This window comes from Eschscholzia californica, unplaced genomic scaffold, assembly GCF_041429995.1.
Source record: "Eschscholzia californica isolate CP2 unplaced genomic scaffold, dmEscCali1.0.p SCAF_5, whole genome shotgun sequence".
In the NCBI taxonomy this organism is placed as follows: Eukaryota; Viridiplantae; Streptophyta; class Magnoliopsida; order Ranunculales; family Papaveraceae; genus Eschscholzia; species Eschscholzia californica.
In genome coordinates this window covers 42,835,700-42,857,691 of record NW_028238472.1, presented here as the reverse complement: position 1 = coordinate 42,857,691, position 21,992 = coordinate 42,835,700, and the positions used below count along the sequence as shown (strand labels likewise).

Here is a 21,992-nt window from a genome sequence, read left to right as displayed (position 1 = left end):
TATGATTTTTTAGAGCTTTTGTTAAAAAATCATCTCCAATAGAAAACTTTGTTAGACACTCTAATATAGGTGGATACATTTAAAGAGTGTCTAGAGAGAGAAACTCTAAAATGAGAGTGTCTACTTGAGACTCTCTAAGTGTTACTTTAAAATTCCAACCAATAGAAAATTTTGCTTTTCAACTACTTTTTATCTATTAGATTGAAGAGGGACATGGGTATTAAGTGTAGAGACTTTAGAGATCTCCATTGGAGACCAACAAAAATTAGAGTGTCTCTATATTGACATTTAGGAAAGCGAATCTCTATTGACACTTGACAATTAGGATTTATAGAGTGTCTCTATATTGACATTTAGGAAAGCGAATCTCTATTGACACTTGACAATTAGGATTTATAGAGTGTTTGTTAGAGTGTCCCATTGGAGATGCTCTAACTTAAAAACAAGTACACCTTATTACTAGAGATAAGGTAACAAAATTATATAAATTTTTCTTTTATTTTCTTTAAAAGGCCTTAATTTCAGAGTTCGCTTTAGGCCCACCACGACCTAGGGCCGGCACTGCCGCGAAGGTCTGAGGATTGAAGAAAGCCTAGCTCGGACTTATCCGACCTGAAGTTTCGGGGTATAGCGCCGGGACTCGGGCAAAGCCCTTCACCAGACGTCCGCCCCGAAAAACCCGCCAAATATAAGTCCACCCGAATTTTCATCACCCTATAACTTTTAGGTCATGTTTGACGTGCGGGAATCGTGTGGGAATGGAATGTGATTTCTGGGAATCACAATCCCGTTCATTGTTTGCCTCGCGGGAGTGCAGGGGGAATCCTATTACGAAAGAATACAAATCTCCCTAAATAGGCCAATAGCAAACCCAGCGAGGGGGTGGGTTTGTCATTCCCAATCCTGGGAATGATACGTTTTAATATTTATGGACAAGATTATCCTTAATAAAATATTGGAAGAATTAATATTAAAATCCTTCTTTATATAATATCACAACTAAAAATAAATTAAAAACTTAGGGTTTCAGCCAACACCATAGAATCTCTCTCTCACTCGAACGTTATATTTTTAGTTTTTTCCTTCTATCTTCTTTTTTGTTCATTCGATGGATTTCATAACGTCTAAAAAGAAAACGATTTAACCGAGACCTTTATTTATTTTAAATAAATTTTTGAGTATTACTTAAATTGGTGTATCGCGTTACTAATTGATATCTACAAATTTGAATAGACAATACCGATTAAAATACATAACAAAGTTGACGTATAATTTATGTAGTTTAAGTAAAAAGGCATAACAAGACTTCCACAAAAATTTAAAATCTTATTCTTGTACGAACCAAACACCAAGTTAGGAATCTACCAGAAATCGAATTCCTATTACTGGTCAAACCAAACATCAAACAAAAATAATCTGATTCCCAGGAATCGCATTATGGGAATGCGATTTTCAAGAATCACATTCCATACCCGCCCACCAAACATGGCCTTAGAGTGCCCCTCACCGTCAGATTTAGGGTTAGGTTATAAGCTATATATAAACCTATTTTGAGACAAAATCTCTATTACGCCTCCAATTTTTTAGAGTTTAAGAAAGAGAGCGAGAGAGAGAGAGAGAGTATTCTACAGAAGGAGAAAGTAAATATTCTACAGAGAGAGTATTCTAGAGAGATAAAGAAGATCAAAAAAGTATTCTAGAGAGAGAAAGAAGATCAAAACTAATTCTCTTTCGTTTGCTTTCTATTATTCTTGTAGTTTCACCTCTTTTTAATTTCTATTCTATCTTGTACTTCAACAGGATGTAAGTTATCTTCATTCTAAGATCCATTATGCACATAATTTTGTGGCAAAATGACGATTAGTTTTAATATCTATATATCTAGAACTATTCTGTACATTTTTTTGGGTTTCATACGTATTTTTTGGTGAATTTTTGGCATTTTTTGATGTAAATCTTTAGATGTCTAAGATGCAAGTTATCTTTACTTTTATATGTTACGGATCTAGGATATCTAAGATATTATGTTGTACCTTCAGTTGTATTTTTAAATCTTAGAATTTTTTTTTGTGCGTTTGGATGTCGAAATCATGAATTCGTGGACTTATGAGTCCCTCAGATTCATGATTGCACGGATTCATGAGTTCAAGTAGTAATTTGTTTGGTTTGTTTGGTAACTAATAAGAATCCTAGGATTTATTAGTGTTTGAGTTTTGTAAACGCTTCTCTAAATTATTATTTTTGAAGAAATCTTTGTTTTGAAATTCATTTTGTCAAAATTGTTTTTTTTAGTTCAAATATCGTTTGTTCAAAAGTTGTTTCTTAATTGTAACTTTTTTTTCCTAAAAACCATTTTTTCTTCGAAAATCGATTTTTCTCGAAAACAGTTTTTCAGTTGAAAATCTTTTTTCCCGAAAATATTTTCTTTCCGAAAACCGTTTTTTTCGATGACTGAAAATTTCTGAAAACTCTTTCTTCACGAAAATCTATCTTTTTCCTGAAAACCGACTTTTTTCCAAACTGATTTTTCCTTTAAAAAAATGTCAAGCGGCCTCGCGGGCAGAAACGGGTCGCGGGCACTCCTAGTGTCAAATTAGTCCGGCCCAATGTGCCCGCTAGACCTAACGGACAGCCAAGCTTCGAGCCCGAGTCCGTGAAGGAGTTGTCCGAGCCCGATCCCCCCCCTCCATCCCACACATAAGACTTCAGAGTCACCCAAACTGGTTTTGGGGGTTTCACTCAGTTGTCCGTCAAGGATCTACTGTTTTCTTTACATCTTCATAGGTCAGGAGGTTCATTAAATTCATGATCAGTCTCCTGATGTGTATTCTAATTACATATTTTTCCCAGGTTGAAGCTCAGGTGTCAGTTAAAACGTTATCATATTTTTCGGGTTCGACTAAAACTGGATAATTGTTGCAAAGGCCTGGATGGCTCTAAAAGACCGATTGGTGCATGGGGTGATAACAATTTTACTGTGCAAGGTATACTTGAACATTTAAACGTGACAAAGGACACCTCCTATTATCTTTGGTATGTTACAAGGTATTTATATCTTACTTTTATTGTATGTTATTCTTATAGTGATTAGTGAGTACATTAGCACTTAACAGTAATTTAATTGTCAGCTGCTACTCTTTTTATTCCTACAGTGGATCGAAGCTAATGTTAGCAAAAGTGTTATAATCTGATTTCCTTTCCTATATGTGTCTTTTTAGTGGAAATGAGAAAAATCAAAATTTACATCAATCAAATTATACAAGAGACGACAATTCCTAAGAAGTTTCTTGCTTTAAAAGGACAGTGCATTTTCTATTTTGTATAGAAAATTATGGGACTCAATCCTCAGCAGACAATATTCACCAACCTAAACACCCTTCGTGTTGAATAACAATCGACACTAAACTAAACAATAATACAACACATTGAGTGTAATAAGCCAAAATAGGGTATAGAAACTAATAAACAGAGATGGAACATCATACGAGACAGAAAAGTAATTCAGTGAATACCCTCTTTGCGGAATGCGATACCTAGAGGTCCACACATCATCAGTGTACATGAATTATGTAGATATGTTGATGGTTGACATGAAGTAAGTGCTCCGTTATTTGAAAACATGACTAGCTTCTTCTGCAATCCTAGCTGATGGTTCACAACTTTACATTAGTTAAGCATTCAATTGTTTACCAACATTTCTAAAGTCTTCCTTAATGTGTATGATTTTTTGTGATCGCAAGCGAGTTCTTGAATGAAGTGCTTTTACTGTCATTTAGTGTGTACTTTTAATGTGAAAATTTCCTTGCTTGGTATCACTTTTGATTAGTTACTTCTCTTGTTTGTGAAATAGAATCTAGAATACACATTTCTGAGGAGGATAATGCATCTCTGAAAGTAAATGAGGATACTCCAACTCTTGTTATTGGTAGCATTCGTGATGTAGCTCAAATTTTCATTAATGGGAAGTTTGCAGGTATGATTAATGCTCAATTTTCTCTATGAAATATGATACACATTTCTAGCAGAAAACTGATTTGGATTGTAAAAGAATTAGATTAATCGAAAACATGAAAGTAGTATTGGTCTACAAAACACTTTATGCAAACCCTGTGGTTTAATGATGCAGGGAGATTTCCAAGAAGATAATTCAACAATCTTAGATATCTTTAAATCTAGTTATTTAGAAGTATAATATTTAGGGTTAGTAGAGAAGTATTATTTTTATTAGTTTTATATTTTAAAAAACAATCTAAGTTTTAGATTTTAGTATTTATTTATTTAGAAGTTGTTAATTCTAGTTTGATTAGGTTTAGGAAACCCTAGTGCTATATGAAGGGGATCTACTAGTTGTTTAAGCATAAAGTTTAATCAATAAAATTGAAGTATTTCTTTTACTATTTTTGAGTTTTTTTCCTGAGTCTTAAACACAGATCTAAACAATTTTATGAGTTTCTCGATGCATCAGTCTCCTCAACTTCCTAGTAGTTAGGTTTAGAATCTCAACGTTTCCATCGTCATACAATACTTTATGCTCATTGTCATCAGATTAAAAGAATCAACTCAACCTATATAGTACTGCTTATCGTGGGGCCACCATACTTTTATCTTGTTTCCAACTATGTACTCACCAAGTCCACCAGTCCCTTTTATATCAGTAATCAATTTCCTCACAGGATTACGTTTTCTCTTAGGTATTGTATTAAGAGTTTTTTCCGCCTCACTTGTATCTTTACTAGATGATTTTGCTGTCTCTGGTGAAGACCCCACTCCCACGTCACTCAGTTCTTCCGTCACATCCTTCTTGGATGTATGGTCATCCTTCTGTGTCTTTGTTGTGACATCTTCTTTCACCTGAAAGGGCTCATCCTTCTTTGATTTGAGTTCATTTTTCCGTCTCTTTGTTGTAACTTTATCTTTCCCCAGAGATTGTTCAATCCTAGAAGGGTGAAGTTCAATCCGAGAAGGAAGAAGTTACACCCAAGAAGGATGAAGTTAAACCCAAAAAGGATGAAGTTAAATCCCTAAAGGATGAAATTAAGTCCAAGAAGGATGAAGTTAAATCCATGAAGGATCAATGCTCCCCCCTTTAAAGAGGAACTCACAACAAGTAAAAGGATGAAGTTTAATCGAAGAAGGATGAGTCCTCACCTTCAATTAAAGAGAAAGTTACAAAAAATAAACGGAAGAATGAATCCGAGATGGATGAAATAAATCAAAGAAGGAAAAATCTGTTTGTGTTGAAGAGGAAGAATCCAAAAAGGATCAAGTTAAATCCAAGAAGGAAGCATGTTCTTTTCCAAAAGAGGAAATTACAATAAAGAACGGATAGGATTACCTCAAATCCAAGAGGGATGAGCTCTTTTAGGTGAAAGAGGATGTCACAACAAAGACAGAGAAGGATGACCATACATTAAAGAAGGATGTGACGGGAGAACCGAGTGACATGTGAGTGGAGTCTTCATCAAAGACTACAAAATCATCTAAGAAAGATATAAGTGAAGCAGAGAAAACTCTTAATACAAGACCTAAGAGAAAACGTGTTCCTGTGAGAAAATTGATTATAGATATACAAGGGACTGATGGACTTGGTGAGGACATAGTTGTATACAAGATAAAAGTATCGTGGCCTCTCGATAAACAGTATTATGTAGGTTGAGTTGATTTTTTAATCCGATGACAAATAAGCATAAGGTGTTTTATGGCGATGCAGACGTCGAGATTTTAAACATAATTATTGTGAAGTTAAGGATACTGACGCAACAACAACTCAAAAAAGCCTTTAGATATGTGTCTCAGACTTAGAATACTCGGAACTCACAAAGAGTAAATAAAGTACTTATATTTTATTGATCAAACCTAATGATTTAAACAACTACTAGATCCCCTTTATATATCATTAGTGTTTTCTAAACCTAATCAAACTATAATTAACAACTTCTAAATAAATAAAATCTAAAACTTCCTCCCCTTGTATAGTTTATTAGTGTTTTTCCTTTAATTCAAATGATTCAAAAAGGGTCATTACCAATTACTTTTGACTATATATCAAAGAGCAGGAAGCCTGTTGCATCACCACTTATTGATTACTAAACATCTTCTTGTGATCGTAAACATAGGTGTAGGAACTGAAATTGAGAAACAACACTCAGATACTTTCCTGAACCCTAGAGAATCTGTCCCGATCGAATACCTCTCTAAATTGCTTAACAGAGAGTCCAGAGAATCTATCCTAAACGTTTCTTATTTAATATTCTAGAAATTACAGAAACTACTTGAAAAACCTCTCCAAACCCAATAGCTACTTGCCCTTGTGGCACTCTAGCTGCCCTTATGAGGCCAAGGTGTCTCTCATGTATTAAAAGAGAACAAGATTCCAGTAGGTTATAAAATATTAAATATGAAACTGAATTATACAGAACAACCAACTAAAGGATGGGGTAATTGTATCAGAAAGGTTCAACTACCATTTTTTGGATTTGATCTCATTTGGTTGTTTGTTGGGAATGAAACCTTCATGGATTTTTATTTTTGTGTAGTAGCTTTAGGGACTGTTACTGGTTAAGAACTTTTTGCTATTTCTCAGGATTTGAAAAGATTTTATAAGTTCTAGAACCCAAAATTTTTTAGTCGTGAAGGGCCTGTTAGTGAAGGTTATTTGTTCGGAAGTTAGGTCGGATCTTTAAAGTTTTTAAGAACTTTGAAGTTTAGCGTTATTGGTTCGGACCTTTTTTTAAGAACTTCGAAATTTTGTGTTATTGGTTCAGATCTTTATTTAAGAATTGTAAAGTTTAGCATATCGATTCAAAACTTTTTTTAAGAACTCCAAGCCTTTGAAATCAATGTGAAGTAATTCTTACACGTTCTGATTGCAACTTCCTGGGATGTTCTAGTAACTTCTTTGGAAGCAGCATACAAATTTTAGTATGGCTTGAGATCATATCAGATTTCCAGAATGTATCCGAGAAGGTATGTGAAACAAAACCTGGTCTTATTCTAAAGTTGGTTAAATCAAATGCTTATATCTACTTGGGGTTTATGAGGATCGATTTGAGAAAGAGAGGGGGAGAGATATACTTGGGAAGAACAGTGGCGAGGCCAGGATTTTTCTGATGTGGGGGCACATTTAAGTCAAAGTAACAAAAAGTTTTTTTTGTTGCAAATATAAAATGAATATTCATATGCTATAAGAAAAAAAGGTTTTCTATGATGGCATATCTTTAAGTGGTTTATAGCAATATCTTTTTGGTGGATCAAAAAACTCAAACACATTAAAAAGGATATTAACAATCACCAATCATTAGCAAACATAAACATAAAGTAATTATTTCAAGATTAGTAATGAATTAAAATTACTTTGAACTTAATTTATAAGAAATTAATCATTAAAATATTTTCAACTTAGAGAGATAAAGAGATGTAAAAGGAAAAGATACCTTAGAGCAACTCCAATGTGTATGGGCTCCCAAATTCAAATTTGGAAGCGCTAGCCTAGCCTTGGGTTGCTCCAACCCGGGAGCCCCACCCTCCCGGGCTCCCAACCCCAAATGTTACCGTTAGGTAACTCCGAACGGTAACAAATGGGGTGGATCCCACAAAAACGGGAGTTCAGCCCACTTACTTATTTTTTTTGAAAAAAAAATTTAATTGATTTTTTTTTTCAATCTTGTTTAATTGTTTTAACTCTTTTTTTGAAATTATCTCTCTCGAGTAATATCAAATTTAAATTTTATTTGGAACTAATAATTTATGGTTAAAAATATAAATAAAAAATCCACGTGCATCACACGTACATAATTTAAATTTTGGAGCCTCTGTTGAGAGCCCGACATTGGAGTTCAAAAAATTCAGGGGGCTCCCCAATTTGGGACCCCGAGCCCCCACATAGGACTTGCTCATAATTTTGAATGAAATGAACTGAAGGTGTTATGAATTTCAATTTAATCTAAATAAGATGTGAACAAAAAGATTATACCTTCGTAAAAAAAAACTTAATACAAAAATTTTGAAAGTTTTTGTAAACTTTGTTTCGTATTTGGGTTAGAATTAGGGATTAAATTAGTAAACGATTAATTGAGTGAGAAGTTGGTTTCAACCAAAATTGAAACATCTATAAAAAAGAAAATCAAGGATTTTGGTGGGAAGTTGATTTAAATTAGTATATGATAATCGAATTTTAAGCGTTCATAATTAATGGTGTTGGTGGGTTGAAGTAGGCGGGTCATTTGAGTTCTTACACTTTAACTTTTATAAATAATGATTGTACTGAAGTTTCTTTAGTTACCGATGCACTCCTAAGGACTAAATGACCTCACATTTGTGCCTGTGGGGGCACGTGCCCCTATGTGGGCCCGCCCCTGGGAGAGAAGAGTGGTTTGGAGATGCTTTCTTGTGTTCTATCAGTGAGTGAAAGGGTAGAGAAAAGAACAAATTCTTATGGGACAGTTTTTTGGTTGTTTCAACCCCAAGAGGTTTTGATCTGGACCCCTACTACAAATATGTTGGGACTTCAAAGTTCTACCTGAATAAGTAGAATTGTGAAATGAGCAATATTTTAAGTAAAATGGTATCCAAAAGTTCTCAAGAGTTCTTGGCCCAGATTTTGGGTTAAAAGTTCTGGATGTCTCATAAAAGGCGAATAACATGTCATTTGGAAGTTCTAAGAATAGTTCTGAACTCTATACCGCTCAATTTTGAAGTTCTCAAAAGAAGTTCTGAATTGTCAAGCAACACACACACGCACAAGCACACACACGCACATGCACACGCACATGCACACTCACAAGCACAAGCACAAGCACACACACACACACGCATATATATACAACTAGGACTCTCTATCTTAGGAGACACAGGTAGGACTATATCTTAGTAAAGTCACAACCGAAAGACACAATCCAAGGAAACCGTATAATTAAGAAGGAATTATACAGTTAATATGTTAATAATATCTAGCAAATAACTAGTTTACATCTAACATTCTCCCTCGAGTTGGAGCATAAATATTAATCACGCCCAGCTTGTTACAAAGATGATCGACTTGAACCCCGTTTAAGGCTTTCGTAAAGATGTCCTAGTTTCCCAATGTTCACATATCTTGTAGAATTCGAGCCTTCTTTAATTTTCTCATGCACAAAATGACAGCCAACTTCAATGTGTTTAGTTCGCTAATGAAACACAGGATTAGAGGAAATACGAAGAGCAACTTGATTATCACACCGTAATTTGGCTAGTACTGAAGTCTTGAGACCTACTTCGGTTGAGAGGTGATATGCTACATAAATTTTCCTCCAACAAAAACCCAATAATTTGAAGTTGATCTCCTGTCTATTTTGGAACCTGCCTAATCGGCATCTCTAAAAAATTCAATATGATTGTGGCGTGATTTGCGTACACAATTCCACGTCTTGGTGTTTCTTTCAAGTAAAGCAAAATTTGTTCTAGCGCTGTCCAATGTTGAGTTGTTGAGGATGACATAAACTTACTAACAACACTGACCGAACATGCAATATCTGGGTGAGTTAGTGTATGATAATTCAGCTTTCCACCCGACCTTTGATATCTCTCAAGATCTTCAAACGGTTCTCCATCTCTCGTAAGGTGTACAGTCAGAGTCATTGGAGTGCAGGAAGATTTTGCCCCTAATTTCCTGTCTCACTTAATAAGTCAAAGACATATTTTCTCTGAGATTGAAATATTCCCTTTTACTCTTTTAACTTCGACACCCAAGAAATATTTCAGCATCCCCAAATCCTTCGTGTGAAACGGTGTATGAAAAAAGATTTAAGAGATGAGATTCCCATAATATTAGTTCCGGTTGTAACAACGCCATCCACATATACAACTAACAAAATGATACCATTTTTTGATTGTTTATAGAATATCGAACGATTAGACATGCATTTCTTTAAACCAAAATTCTCAACATCACAACTAAAATTCCCAAACCAAGCATGAGTACTCTGTTTCAAACCGTACAAAGATTTTCGAAGACGACAAACTCGTTCACTCCCCCAGAGCAACAGAATCAGGAGGTTGCTCCATGTACACTTCCTCTAGATGTTCACATGAAGAAATGGATTCTTGATATCCAGTTGATGCAAAGACCAATTATATGTAGCTTCCATCGAAATAAACAATTGAATAGATGTCAATTTCGCAACAGGAGAAAAGGTTTCCGAATAGTCCGCTTTATAGGTTTGGGCAGAACCATTTGCCACATGACGAGTTTTAATCGTGCAGTGGACCCATCAGAATTGACCTTGATTGCAAATACTCATTTGCAACCTATAGGTCGTTTCCCTTGTACCATTGCATTATGCCAACCTATAAGTCGTTTCCCTTCTATCATTGCAGTATGCCAACGTACAAGCCGTTTCCCTTCTATCATGGGCACAACACTTTGCCACATGACGAGATTTTAATCGTGCAGTGGACTCGCTAGTCTTCGGTTTTCCACTCACTCCCAGGATACTTGTATTCGTATGGAAAGTGCTCATTCATACTTAAACTATCCGAGCTCGTGACTTCGAAGGAAGCGAACTCCTCTGGGTGAGTTTGTGCTTTAACAAAATGGATAATATAATAAAGGGCATGATTCAATCTACTAGGTATAGTTTATATTCTTCTAAAATACGCTCTTCAGACCCATCAGAATTGACCTTGATTGTGAATACTCATTTGCAACCTATAGGTCGTTTCTTTATGGACTCATAGAATAGAGCAAGGTGCATTAGTTATATCGTCATGTTATATCGTCATAGAATAGAGCAAGGTGCATTAGTTAGCTCGCTCATTTGTTTATAAGTGCAAGTAGGGTCCTTTGGGCAATCCCAGAGGATCTAAAAGCTGTACGACCCGTGTTGTCTTTCTCTGTGCTTTACGTTTTCTTTTCATCTTGTTTTCTTTCTTTTGTGCCCTTTCCCCCTCTTTCTTTATTTTTCTTCTTTTTGTTTCATAGTTTTTTCATTATTTCTGTTTCTTATCTTAATTTTGATTCCTTTTTATGTGTGTGTACATTTTTGACACGAGCATTTTGAAATCTGGAGAGTTGGACCTCTCAAATTCTTTATGGACTCATAGAATAGAGCAAGGTGCATTAGTTATATTGTCATGTTATATCGTCATAGAATAGAGCAAGGTGCATTAGTTAGCTCGCTCATTTGTTTATAAGTGCAAGTAGGGTCCTTTGGGCAATCCCAGAGGATCTAAAAGCTGTACGACCCGTGTTGTCTTTCTCTGTGCTTTACGTTTTCTTTTCATCTTGTTTTCTTTCTTTTGTGCCCTTTCCCCCTCTTTCTTTATTTTTCTTCTTTTTGTTTCATAGTTTTTTCATTATTTCTATTTCTTATCTTAATTTTGATTCCTTTTTATGTGTGTGTACATTTTTGACACGAGCATTTTGAATATTTCGTCATTTTCATGACTTGCTTCCTGATGTAAATTGTGGAAAACTTGTAGGCACTCCCATAGTCCCATGAGGTTTGGCTAGACAAGTAGTTAATTTTCTATTGTTTTTCTTTACTCGTATGTTTTATGTAGTTTACTTAATTTTGCGTTCTTGTTGGTTTAGACTATAAGATAAGTTTTCTATTTCTTATGTATTTTCTTAATTTTGAGGTCTATATTTGTTCTTGTGGATAAATTTGTTTTTGAAATGAGTAATGTTTGTAATAGGTACCTTTATGAGTTTTAGTATGTTCTTAGATCTAATACGAATCTTTAACCTAGAGCTTAATCTCTCGTCTATTTTAAAGTTTTCGGATATGTACTGTTCGAGCAGAAAAACTATGTGTTTGTTGAATATTTCTAGTTGAAGTTTTATCCTATTCAAGAAAAAATGAACAGAGAAAATTAGAAACATCGTAGTTCAATTTAGCAGATTATTGTTTTTGGATTGTCAAACTAAACAACATAATGCTCTTGGATTTATTTTCAGTTCTTGTTGTTAGATCTTATGATCACTGAGTTTACCATGAACATTGATTATGTTAGTTGGTATTTATTTCGGCTTCTTGAAACTATATGATCCAGACCGACACGATTTGGAAAATTGGGTCAATTTTTCACCCGATGCACTGCCATCAAGGTTTACCTGGTATAAAGTAAGTCAAAATTGTTCATTCTACTTATTGAGCTAATGTGATTTTTGTGACTCTATGACTGAAATTTCGTTTTGATATTCAGATTTCTTACCTTTGACTAAATTATTCATATTGAAAAAGAAAAGTCAGTAGAATTATTTATTACATGATGATTGAACTGCCTCTGATTCTTCTCATACTTTCTCTGACGACGTTTTCATGAACAGGCATATTTCAATGTTCCTACTGTGGAAAACCTATACTGGTCGCGCATTGCCATAAATTTAGGGAGCATGATGAAGGGCCAAGTGTGGATTAATGGCCATCACATTGGGAGATACTGGTCGCGCATTGCCCCAGAACATGGATGTCAAGAAACTTGCAACTACCGTGGAGCCTATACTGAAAACAAATGTGCAAAAAACTGTGGAAAGCCTACTCAAATCTGGTATATACTTATCTTCATAAATTTAATGCTTTAGTTAACTAAGACAACAGAGTGTTTTGCTCTTGTAGTTTCTCACATTGAGAGATATGAAATTAGAGTGTTGGTCTTGTTAAAAGAACATGCTATCATTTTTAGGCTTGGTTTCCATGTTCAAAATGTTTATAGGCTGGCTATCCTTGATCCCTGTGCACACAGAATACTAATAGTTTACTACCAGGTACCATATTCCAAGAGCATGGTTAAACTCAGAAAAGAATCTACTTGTGATGTTCGAGGAAATAGGAGGAAACCCATTTGATATTACAATCAAGTTACATTATACAAAAACTCTTTGTGGTCAAGTGTCCCAATCTCATCTTCCGCCTCTCCACGTCTTGTCTCATCCACAAGGGAAAATCTCAAACGATCAGAAGACACCAGAAATGCACTTGCAGTGTGATAATGATTATATCATCTCTGAAGTAGCATTCGCCAGCTATGGGACGCCCCATGGTACCTGCGAAAAGTTCTCCAAAGGCGACTGTCATGCACATACTTCGTTTTCTGTTGTGTTTGAGGTATGCTTATCTTTTGCACGATACTTATTTATTCTTTGATTCATACTTGCTGCAGAAGTAGGCATTACGAACTGCATTAAATGTGTGTCACACTAGACAGTAGTCAGGAATTTCTCTTCTCTTTCAGGCGTGCATAGGGAAGAACAGTTGTGCCATTAATGTTTCAGACGAAACCTTTGGAGATCCATGCAGGGGCAACATTAAGACTTTGGCTGTCGAAGCAAGATGCATTTCATCTTCAACCTCAAACGCTGATGGTATAGCTTAGTTCTGATGTTGTGACAGAACAACGAGATGAAAAGGGTGCCCTGCCCCTGTACTGTCGCATTCTACTGCTTTGACATCTGTTTAATCAGGGGGCAGCATTTTCTGTAAGAGCTTGTAATTTCTCTGACAGAGTGTTTTGGTTCACAAGAACATCCATGCAAAAAGAATTGTGTGTTTAACAAATATGTAAAGTGATAACTGTTGGACGGTCCTGGCCCTCTCTCTGTTGAGAACTCTAAACACAAAGTAGTTCACAGAAATCTAAATTGAAAGATAAAACAGGAAAGGGTTATTTTCCAAATGACCCCCAACTTTGTGACCAGCTTCCTGCCTGCTCCCCTAGATTAGCGAAAATACCAATATGGCCCCCTTTTTCCGTTATCTTTAACTTTCCGTTACTCTCTCTCCTCCGTCTCATTTTCTCTCTCTGTCACATCATTTGACCACGCCACATCATCATCTTCTCCGACATTGATCGCCGACCATATGGGTATTTTTGCTAATCTAGGGGGCCAGGCAGGAAGTTGGTCACAAAGTTGGGGGCCATTTGGGAAATAACCGAACAGGAAACTAAAACCCACATAAGGAAACATTCCAACTCAAACTAAGTGCCCTAAATAATAGACTTTATTAACTGACTGACCTTTGACCTAATAACCTCAACCATTGCCCCCCTAAACTGATCACAGGGATGTTTTCAGTTTACTTGTGGGACCACACAGACACCCATTAACCTACGGAGCCTTAAGAACACATCTAACTTAAGTGGTTTTGTCATAATATCTGCAACTTGTTCTTGTGTAACACAATGCTGCAGCTCGATGATTCTTTCTTTATTTAAATCACGCATGACTAGATTCTTAGATAATTTAATGGTAGAACTGTTGTCACATAAAACTGTGGTACACTTGTTTTAAGACTGACCAAGCTTTTCCAAAATTCTCCTCATCCAGACCCCTTGACAAGCACAAGAAGTAGCTGCGATAAACTCTGCTTCAGTAGTGGATGAAGTAACTGCAGGTTGTTTTTTAGAAGACCAGGATACAACTCCTTCACTAAGTAAAAACATATATCCAGAAGTGTTTTTCCTATTCATCTACATCACTAGCATAATCACTATCTTTGTAGGTTATCAGCTCCCCATTGCCTTCTTTTCGATAATAGATCCCTAAATCGATCGTACCAATCAGGATCTTAACACTCTTTTGGCAGCATGTAAATGCAACTCAATTTGTCTAGTCATAAATCTGCTGATGAGACGTACTACATACATTAAGTCTGGTCTTGTTGCAGTTAAGTACATAAGACTTCCCACCAATTGTTTGAACATGGTAGCGTTCAGCTCCTTCTTCATCCTTCATTAATTTAACTCCAGGAAGAATGGGATTATTCACACTATTACTCTTCTTCATCTTAAATCTCTCCAGAACTTCTTTTGCATATTCTCTTTGACTAATATAAATGTCTTCCGGGTTTTGTAAAACCTCCACACCAAGAAAGTATTTCATCTTTCCCAAATCAGTCATATCGAATTCAAGTTGCATAGACTGTTGAACCTAACAAACATGTTTTCATCATTACCTGTAAAATTAGATCATCAACATAAACTAACAATTAAAATTTTACCTCCATATTCTAGTTTTATGAATAAGGTATGTTCATAGTTACACCTCTCAAATTCTTTTTTGACAAAGTATGCTTCAATCCGACTGTACCAAGCACGAGGGGCTTGTTTAAGGCCATACAATGCCTTTTTCAACTTGTATACTTTAAACTCTTCTCCTTTCTTCTCATAGCCTTGTGGTTGCACAACAAACATTACTTCATTTAGTTCTCCATGTAGGAAAGCGCTTTTGACGTCAAGCTTATACACAACCCAACTATTTCGAGCTGCTAAAGCAATTACCATTCGAATAGTGTCCCACCTAGACACAGGTGCAAACACTTCATTAAAATGTATGCCTTTTTGTCGGGCATACCCTTTTGCCACCAGCATAGCCTTACACTTGTCAACCAGACCACTTTCGTCGAGTTTTTATTGAAAACCCACTTCACATCAATCTTCTTCAGTGTTAGTTCCCAAGTATCATTTCTTTCAATAGCTTCTATCTCCAAGTCCGTTGTAGCTCTTTACTTGGAACTTTGAACAACTTCTTCAAAGGTATTTGGATCGGAAATTGAGGTAAACAAAGCCAAATTGTTGTAATCAATTTCTTCTTCTGACAGTTCTCCTCCACTCACATAATCTTCCATCCAGAATGGTGCTCTTTTGTTCCTCCTTTGTGGTAGGGTTTCTTCGGAATTGTTAAAACTTTCTCTAGGTGAATCTCTTGTAGGGAGACCAACCTCTCCCTCTTCTTCTACTACCACTTCCTGTTCAGATTCTTCTTCACTATGATTCTGTTCATTGCCTTCTTCATTACTATCCTACCACTCAAGAACATCTAATTTTGCATCTTCATTACTTCTCCCCCATTCCCAACACTCATTTTCTTCAAAGACTACATCATTGCTTACAACTATCTTCTTGGACACTGGATCGTTAAGTCTATATGCTTTAGATTCTTCACTCGTTCCTAAAAGAACACACTTGGATCTCTTATTATCCATCTTCTTTGGTTTATTGTTGGGCATGTGAACATGACCAATGCATCCAAAAACACAAAAAAAAAAAAATCAACACCGGGTTTAACACCACTCCAAGCCTCTTCATGAGTCATGTTTCTTACTGTAATGTAGGGCTTCTATTGAGCACATGTGCTGTCCAATTTACTGCTTCCGGCCAGAAATTCTTGGGTACTTGCTTTTCCGACAACATACTTCTTACCATGTTCATAATTGTCCGGTTCTTTCGCTCAGCTACTCAATTTTGTTGGGGAGTGTATGCTGCGGGGAGTTGTCTGCTAATTCCATTAGCTTTGCAAAAGGCATTGAACTCAATAGATGTGAAATCCCCATCCCTATCGGTGTGTAGGCAACGAATAAAGGCTCATGTCTCTTTCTCAACAAAATGCATATAATTATTGAAACTAGTAAAAGCTTTAGATTTTTCAGCGAGAAGATACATCCAAACTTTACGACTGTAATCATCAATAAAGCTTAAGAAATACCTCTTTTTATTGTTGGAGATAGGTTTGATTGGCCCGCAAATGTCAGAATGTATTAGCTGCAGTCTTTGTGATGCTTTCCACAAGCTCCTCTTTGGAATTGATCCGCGTGTGGCTTTCCCACCATGCAACCAATACATACTTTTGATGATGCTTTCAGTTGCGGTAACCCTTTCCCCATTTGCTTATAATGCAATGTTCTCAAACCCTGGAAGCTTAGATGCCCATATCTACAATGCTAAAGGTGAGAGTTGTCTTCAAGAGTTGTTTGAAAGCAAATGGAGGATTTCGGCACAGTTCTTGCAAGCAATACAAACATCCTGTTCGTAGTATTTGTAGATTACATAATGAGTCCTTTCTTGGGATGATAGACTTTACATACTCTATGTTGTATAGAAATAGCTACCCCTCTTTCTTGCCATTGTCCAACACTCACTAAGTTATTTTTCAACTCAAGTATATAGAAAACATCAGTAATTGCGAGAGTAACTCCAACAAATTGAAATCTAATGTTACCTTTGCCCATTACAACTATCCTTGAATTATTCCCGAGTTTGCACACATATGTTTGCTACACCCCGAATTAAGGATTCACACATCTTCCCTCCTTAATTGATTTACTTCCACATGTGCCATTAACAACATTTCTACTTTTTCGTCAAGTTCGACATAGTTTTCTTCTTTATCCCATTTAGGACACTCATATTGAAAGTGCCCTAATTGATGACACTTATAACATTCAAACATAGTTCAGTTGAATGTTTGTCTGACTCTACCTCTTTCTCGAAATGCTACTTGAGTTCGACCGCCTCCTCTACTAACAATTTGATCATCATAGGTCACCTTTAATGCCTGCTCATCTTCTCCATGCCCTTTCATCCTCTACTTATGGACTAGTAAGCTACTTTACAACTCATCAACAGTTAGAGCGTTTAAGTTATTAGACTCTTCAACAGAGAGCACAACATAGTCGAACTTTGAAGTCATTGAACTCAAGATCTTTTCAATGATTACTACTTGCAACATGTTTTCACCATGAATCTTCATTTTGTTTGCTATGGAGAGATCTAGAGAAGTACTCATCAACGCTCTCACCCTCCTTCATATGCAGAACCTCAAAATCCTTTCGGAGAGCTTGGAGTTGTGCTCTTCTAACTCTTGTAGAACCTTGGTACTTTTGTTTCATAGAATCCCAGATGTGCTTGGAAGTATCTCTATTAAGGATCGTCTCCAAAATGGTTATGTCGATAGCTTGGAACAAATAATTTTTACCTTCAAATCTTTTAACTTCTGGTCTTCAATTGATTTCTTTTGTGCTTCAGTAAGCACCACTCCTTCTGCTGCAGTAGGGATCCCATTCTCTACCAAACTCTAATACTCCTTTGAACGAAGAAAGTTTTCCATAAGCATGGACCAACGATCATAGTGACCATCAAACTTAGGGATTGCAAGTTGAGCGAAGTTGTTTTCAGCTGTCATACTATGATTCTCTCTTTCTCTTTTCTCTCTTTTCTTCTCAGGGAATTGTTGTTTCCTTTCTTTCACAATCAGATCTGTGATGCAGCTCTGATACCAAATGCTGAGAACTCTAAATACAAAGTAGTTCACAGAAATCTAAAGTGATAGATGTTTTATTCAACGCAACTTGTTAGATTATATAAGCTTTACAAAGATATAAAACATGAAGCTAAAACCCACGTATGAAGTGGTTAAGGAAACATTCAAACTCAAACTAGGTGCCCTAGATAATAGGCTTTATTAACTGACTGACCTTTGACCTAACAACCTCAACAGTCTCACATCAAAAGCTAGCTCTAGAGGTAAGGCTTCTCCCGCACTTATTAACACACCTCCTGCCCTTTCCACAACCAATATGGGATTATCTTAACAATAACAACATTCTTGTGGAGAGTATGTGCTTGAGCAGTTGATACGGCTGACTAACTCTCTGGATTATGGGAAGAGGCTAAAATATTGTTCAAAATAAGTGAAAAAAAAACTGGGATTTAAAATGGAATGAACCCAAAAAAAATTGGGAACCCCAACATCCACTTTCTCAAATACGAGATTACATGAGTTCTAGAGACAATCAAACACCACAAGTCTATGGGCTGGAATACATCACAAAGATGGAATATGATTACGATAATCATGAAACATCACAATAATCATGACAAGGTTCTAAAGATACTCATTCACACTAACCTAAAATCGTTCTAAAAAATTCTATTCATCCTTCCATTTTGGTCACTCCCCCAGCCCTTTGTTGATGTGGCGACATATTACTGGAGTACATTTTTTCATCATTCTCTCTCCAATTTCTCCACACTCAAGTGATATGTCGCTACATCAGCGGAGGGCTGGGGGAGGGGCCAAAATGGAAGGATGAATAGAATGTCTCAATCGTTCAAGAATAATCTACTTTATTATTTAACCGGGTCTGAGCTATAAATCCACCCCATACTCTAGAAATAGGCGTGGGATCTTGGCTCGAAAAAAATTTGACCTAAAGTCCAATTGGCAAAACGGACAATTTTGTTTCTTCCTCTTTTCGACACGCATGGGAGAAATTACGTGTTGCGAATGACATGTTATGACCAATTACATTGTGTTGTACTTGTTCATAATGTATTAGTTCTATTTATAATGCATTATGACGAGAACCAAAAAATTTGTTTACGAAGTAAAACCATTATGTATTAGGAATTTGTATAATCCATTATGACCGTTAATAATTATGAAAATCATGAGGATTTATGGGATTCCACATGATCTTATAAAGTTGGTACAGAAAAAGATTTCAGGCACGATTGTTGGTTTGAAGACTAAACAATGGTTTAGTATTGGAATTACTTCGGCATTGTCGAATGAGAAGCTTGAAGTTCTTCAATGGCTTCTAGCTTCTGGGAGAGACATATGAGCCTGAAAATTTGGGAAAAGAATCAAAGAAAGATGGGTTTTCTTCTGTGGTAGTCGAGGTTGGTCCTCGTTTATCATTAACAACAACATGGTCTTCTAATGCTGTATCTATTTGTAATGCGTGTGGATTGACGGAAATTACCCGTTTAGAGAGATCAAGAAGGTACATTTTAATTAGTTCAGGAGACAAGATAGATGAACAACAAATTAATGAGTTTGCTGCATTTACTCATGACGGGACGACGGAATGTGTCTATCCTGAAAAGATATCATCATTCAAAACGAGTGTCATTCCTGAGGAAGTTCCGTACATACCCGTAATGGAAAAGGGACGGAAAGCATTGGAGGAGATAAATGAGAAAATGGGTTTAGCATTTGATGAACAAGGTTTACAGTATTATACGAGGCTTTTTAAGGAACACATCAAGAGGAACCCTAACAACTCTGTAATCAGATTCAAGCAAAAATCTGTTTCCGAAGACGGAAAAAATCGGTTTTCGGGAAAAAAAATGTTTTTCCTCCGAAAACAATTTTGAAGAAAAATCTCGACAAAAAACGGTTTTCGAGGGAAATTTAATATTGGGGGAAAATGATTTTTAGAAAAAATCTATTTTGGAAAAAAACGATTTTTGAACTAAAAACGGTTTTCGAAAAAAACAAATTCGGAAAGAATAATTTTCGGGCAATAACAGATTATGAAAAAAAACTACAACTATTTTGTAGAAAATAATATTTTTTTAGAGAAACATTATTATTTTTTGTTGATTTTGAAATTCTGGTTTATTAATAAAAAAGATCCAACCAAATCTTATAGGATAGGGTGAGATTTTGGTCAAATACAAATTTTCTGACTTAAGAATCCATAGGATTCAAGAGTCAGAAGATTTCTTATTGGTAGCCAAACAAACCAAAGAATCATGATTCTCTTATCAAATCCCATTTTTAGTGGACTCCTGCATCCAAACACACCATCATTTATTTCTCAAAGGATGATTTGGATCTCATTTGCTTTCGATAGGACTAGTCAATTCACAAATGAAAAAGAAAAGGAAAATGGTCGGGAAATATCGCGATCCGGTCCTGACCGTCCGAACCGCGAAGGAGGGGCGGCCTAGGCCCGAAGCCACCAAAGCGGTGGCTTTGCGCCCCAACTCTTGATAGAAACACGAGGCCCCCTAAATGAAAGGACTATATAATAACTGAATGGTACAATATGACATGTGCACACTTAGCTCAGTTAAAACTTTCTTTAAAGACCCAAAAAGTCATGAGTTCAATCCTCATTGTCTACATAATTTTGCTTGTTTTTTTTATCTCAACTCATTTACTTCGTAAATATTCTATCTAATTGCTTATTTTAATAAAGAGTCCATGGGTATATAGTCCAAAATAATGTTCAAAAAGGATTTAGGATCCAATCTTCCCAAAAAATGGATTTTTAGTCCTTTTACCATATAGACATAAAAACCCTCACTTTCTAAAACATAGTCCCGTCAATGTCCCCCGCCTTCATATTTCACGGGTTTTTAATTTGGGGGCAAAAAGAATCTGGAAAGGCAAGATTTGGACGTGATTTGGGGGTTTTTATAGGAAGTAACGGATCAAGGATATTTTGTCAAAACAGATTTTCCAAAACAGATTTGGAAAACGGATATTTTTCAAAACAGATTTTCTCTCTCATCCTTTCAGATTTGGAAACCAAATCTATATATCACTTTCTCTCACTTAACTTTCAGATTTGGAAAGAGTATATTTTCTGAGATCAATTAGCGTGATTTGGGGGTTAATATTCAAAACATATATATCAACTTTCTCTCACTTGACTTTCGTTTTTATTCATACATAAACACACATCGAATACAAATTATGAAACAAGTTCGTAAATTATGTGTTATTTATGACGAGGAAACCATCATTTGTCATGTATACAACGTAATTTATCATATGTATGTGTGTCATGTCCATTATGTACCATTGAATACTTAGATTATTTTCTGACATAAATTACTTGTTTTTTACGCGTACATGTCCATTATGTACCATAAATTATGGTAACATGTTAGAAAATGTAAATCTGAAATCATGTTTTTTGTTATAAAGTATGTGATTTTTCATAAATTATGTATACTGTATAGTAAATAACACAACCTTTGTACAACTGAAATGTAATTTTATTGAACAATAATCTGTGTTTTATTGTAAATGAAAATAACATACTAGACTAGGTAACTTAAAAACAAACTCCGTTGGAATGTTGTCCGAGCTCTCGATCCTTACTGTCTTTGATCTTCCAGGTCTACGGCGAATCAAACATGGTAGTGTTTTTTACTCTTCATTAAATGTACGTGGTTCATCAAAGTTAGGGGCAGGATTTATATGTTCCTTGTAAGTCTTCACATAAGACTCCGTTATCCAAACAGGATCATAGAAACAATCTTCTTCATTGTAATTTATACTTCTATAGTTTATGTGATGATTCTGTAGGAAATTCCATCAGTGTTGGTTTACTACAAGAAAAAAAAAACATGTACATTAGTTAGAAAAACTTATAATTTATCATAAACGACATTAAACAATGAATAAATTATCCATAATGTTTGATAAACTTCAACAT

The 21,992-nt window shown here is 35.7% G+C and overlaps 1 protein-coding gene across 1 annotated transcript; it reads left to right on the top strand.

Moving 5' to 3' along the window:
* Positions 1-1,569: 1,569 nt before the first annotated feature.
* LOC147539397 (beta-galactosidase 15-like) lies at positions 1,570-13,564 on the top strand. Its single transcript, XM_086641584.1, has 4 exons — positions 1,570-2,596; positions 12,184-12,528; positions 12,746-13,085; positions 13,213-13,564. The coding sequence occupies exons 2-4, from the start codon at positions 12,374-12,376 to the stop codon at positions 13,351-13,353; spliced, it is 636 nt and encodes a 211-aa protein (XP_086497710.1). The 5' UTR covers positions 1,570-2,596; positions 12,184-12,373; the 3' UTR covers positions 13,354-13,564.
* The last annotated feature ends 8,428 nt before the right edge of the window (positions 13,565-21,992 follow it).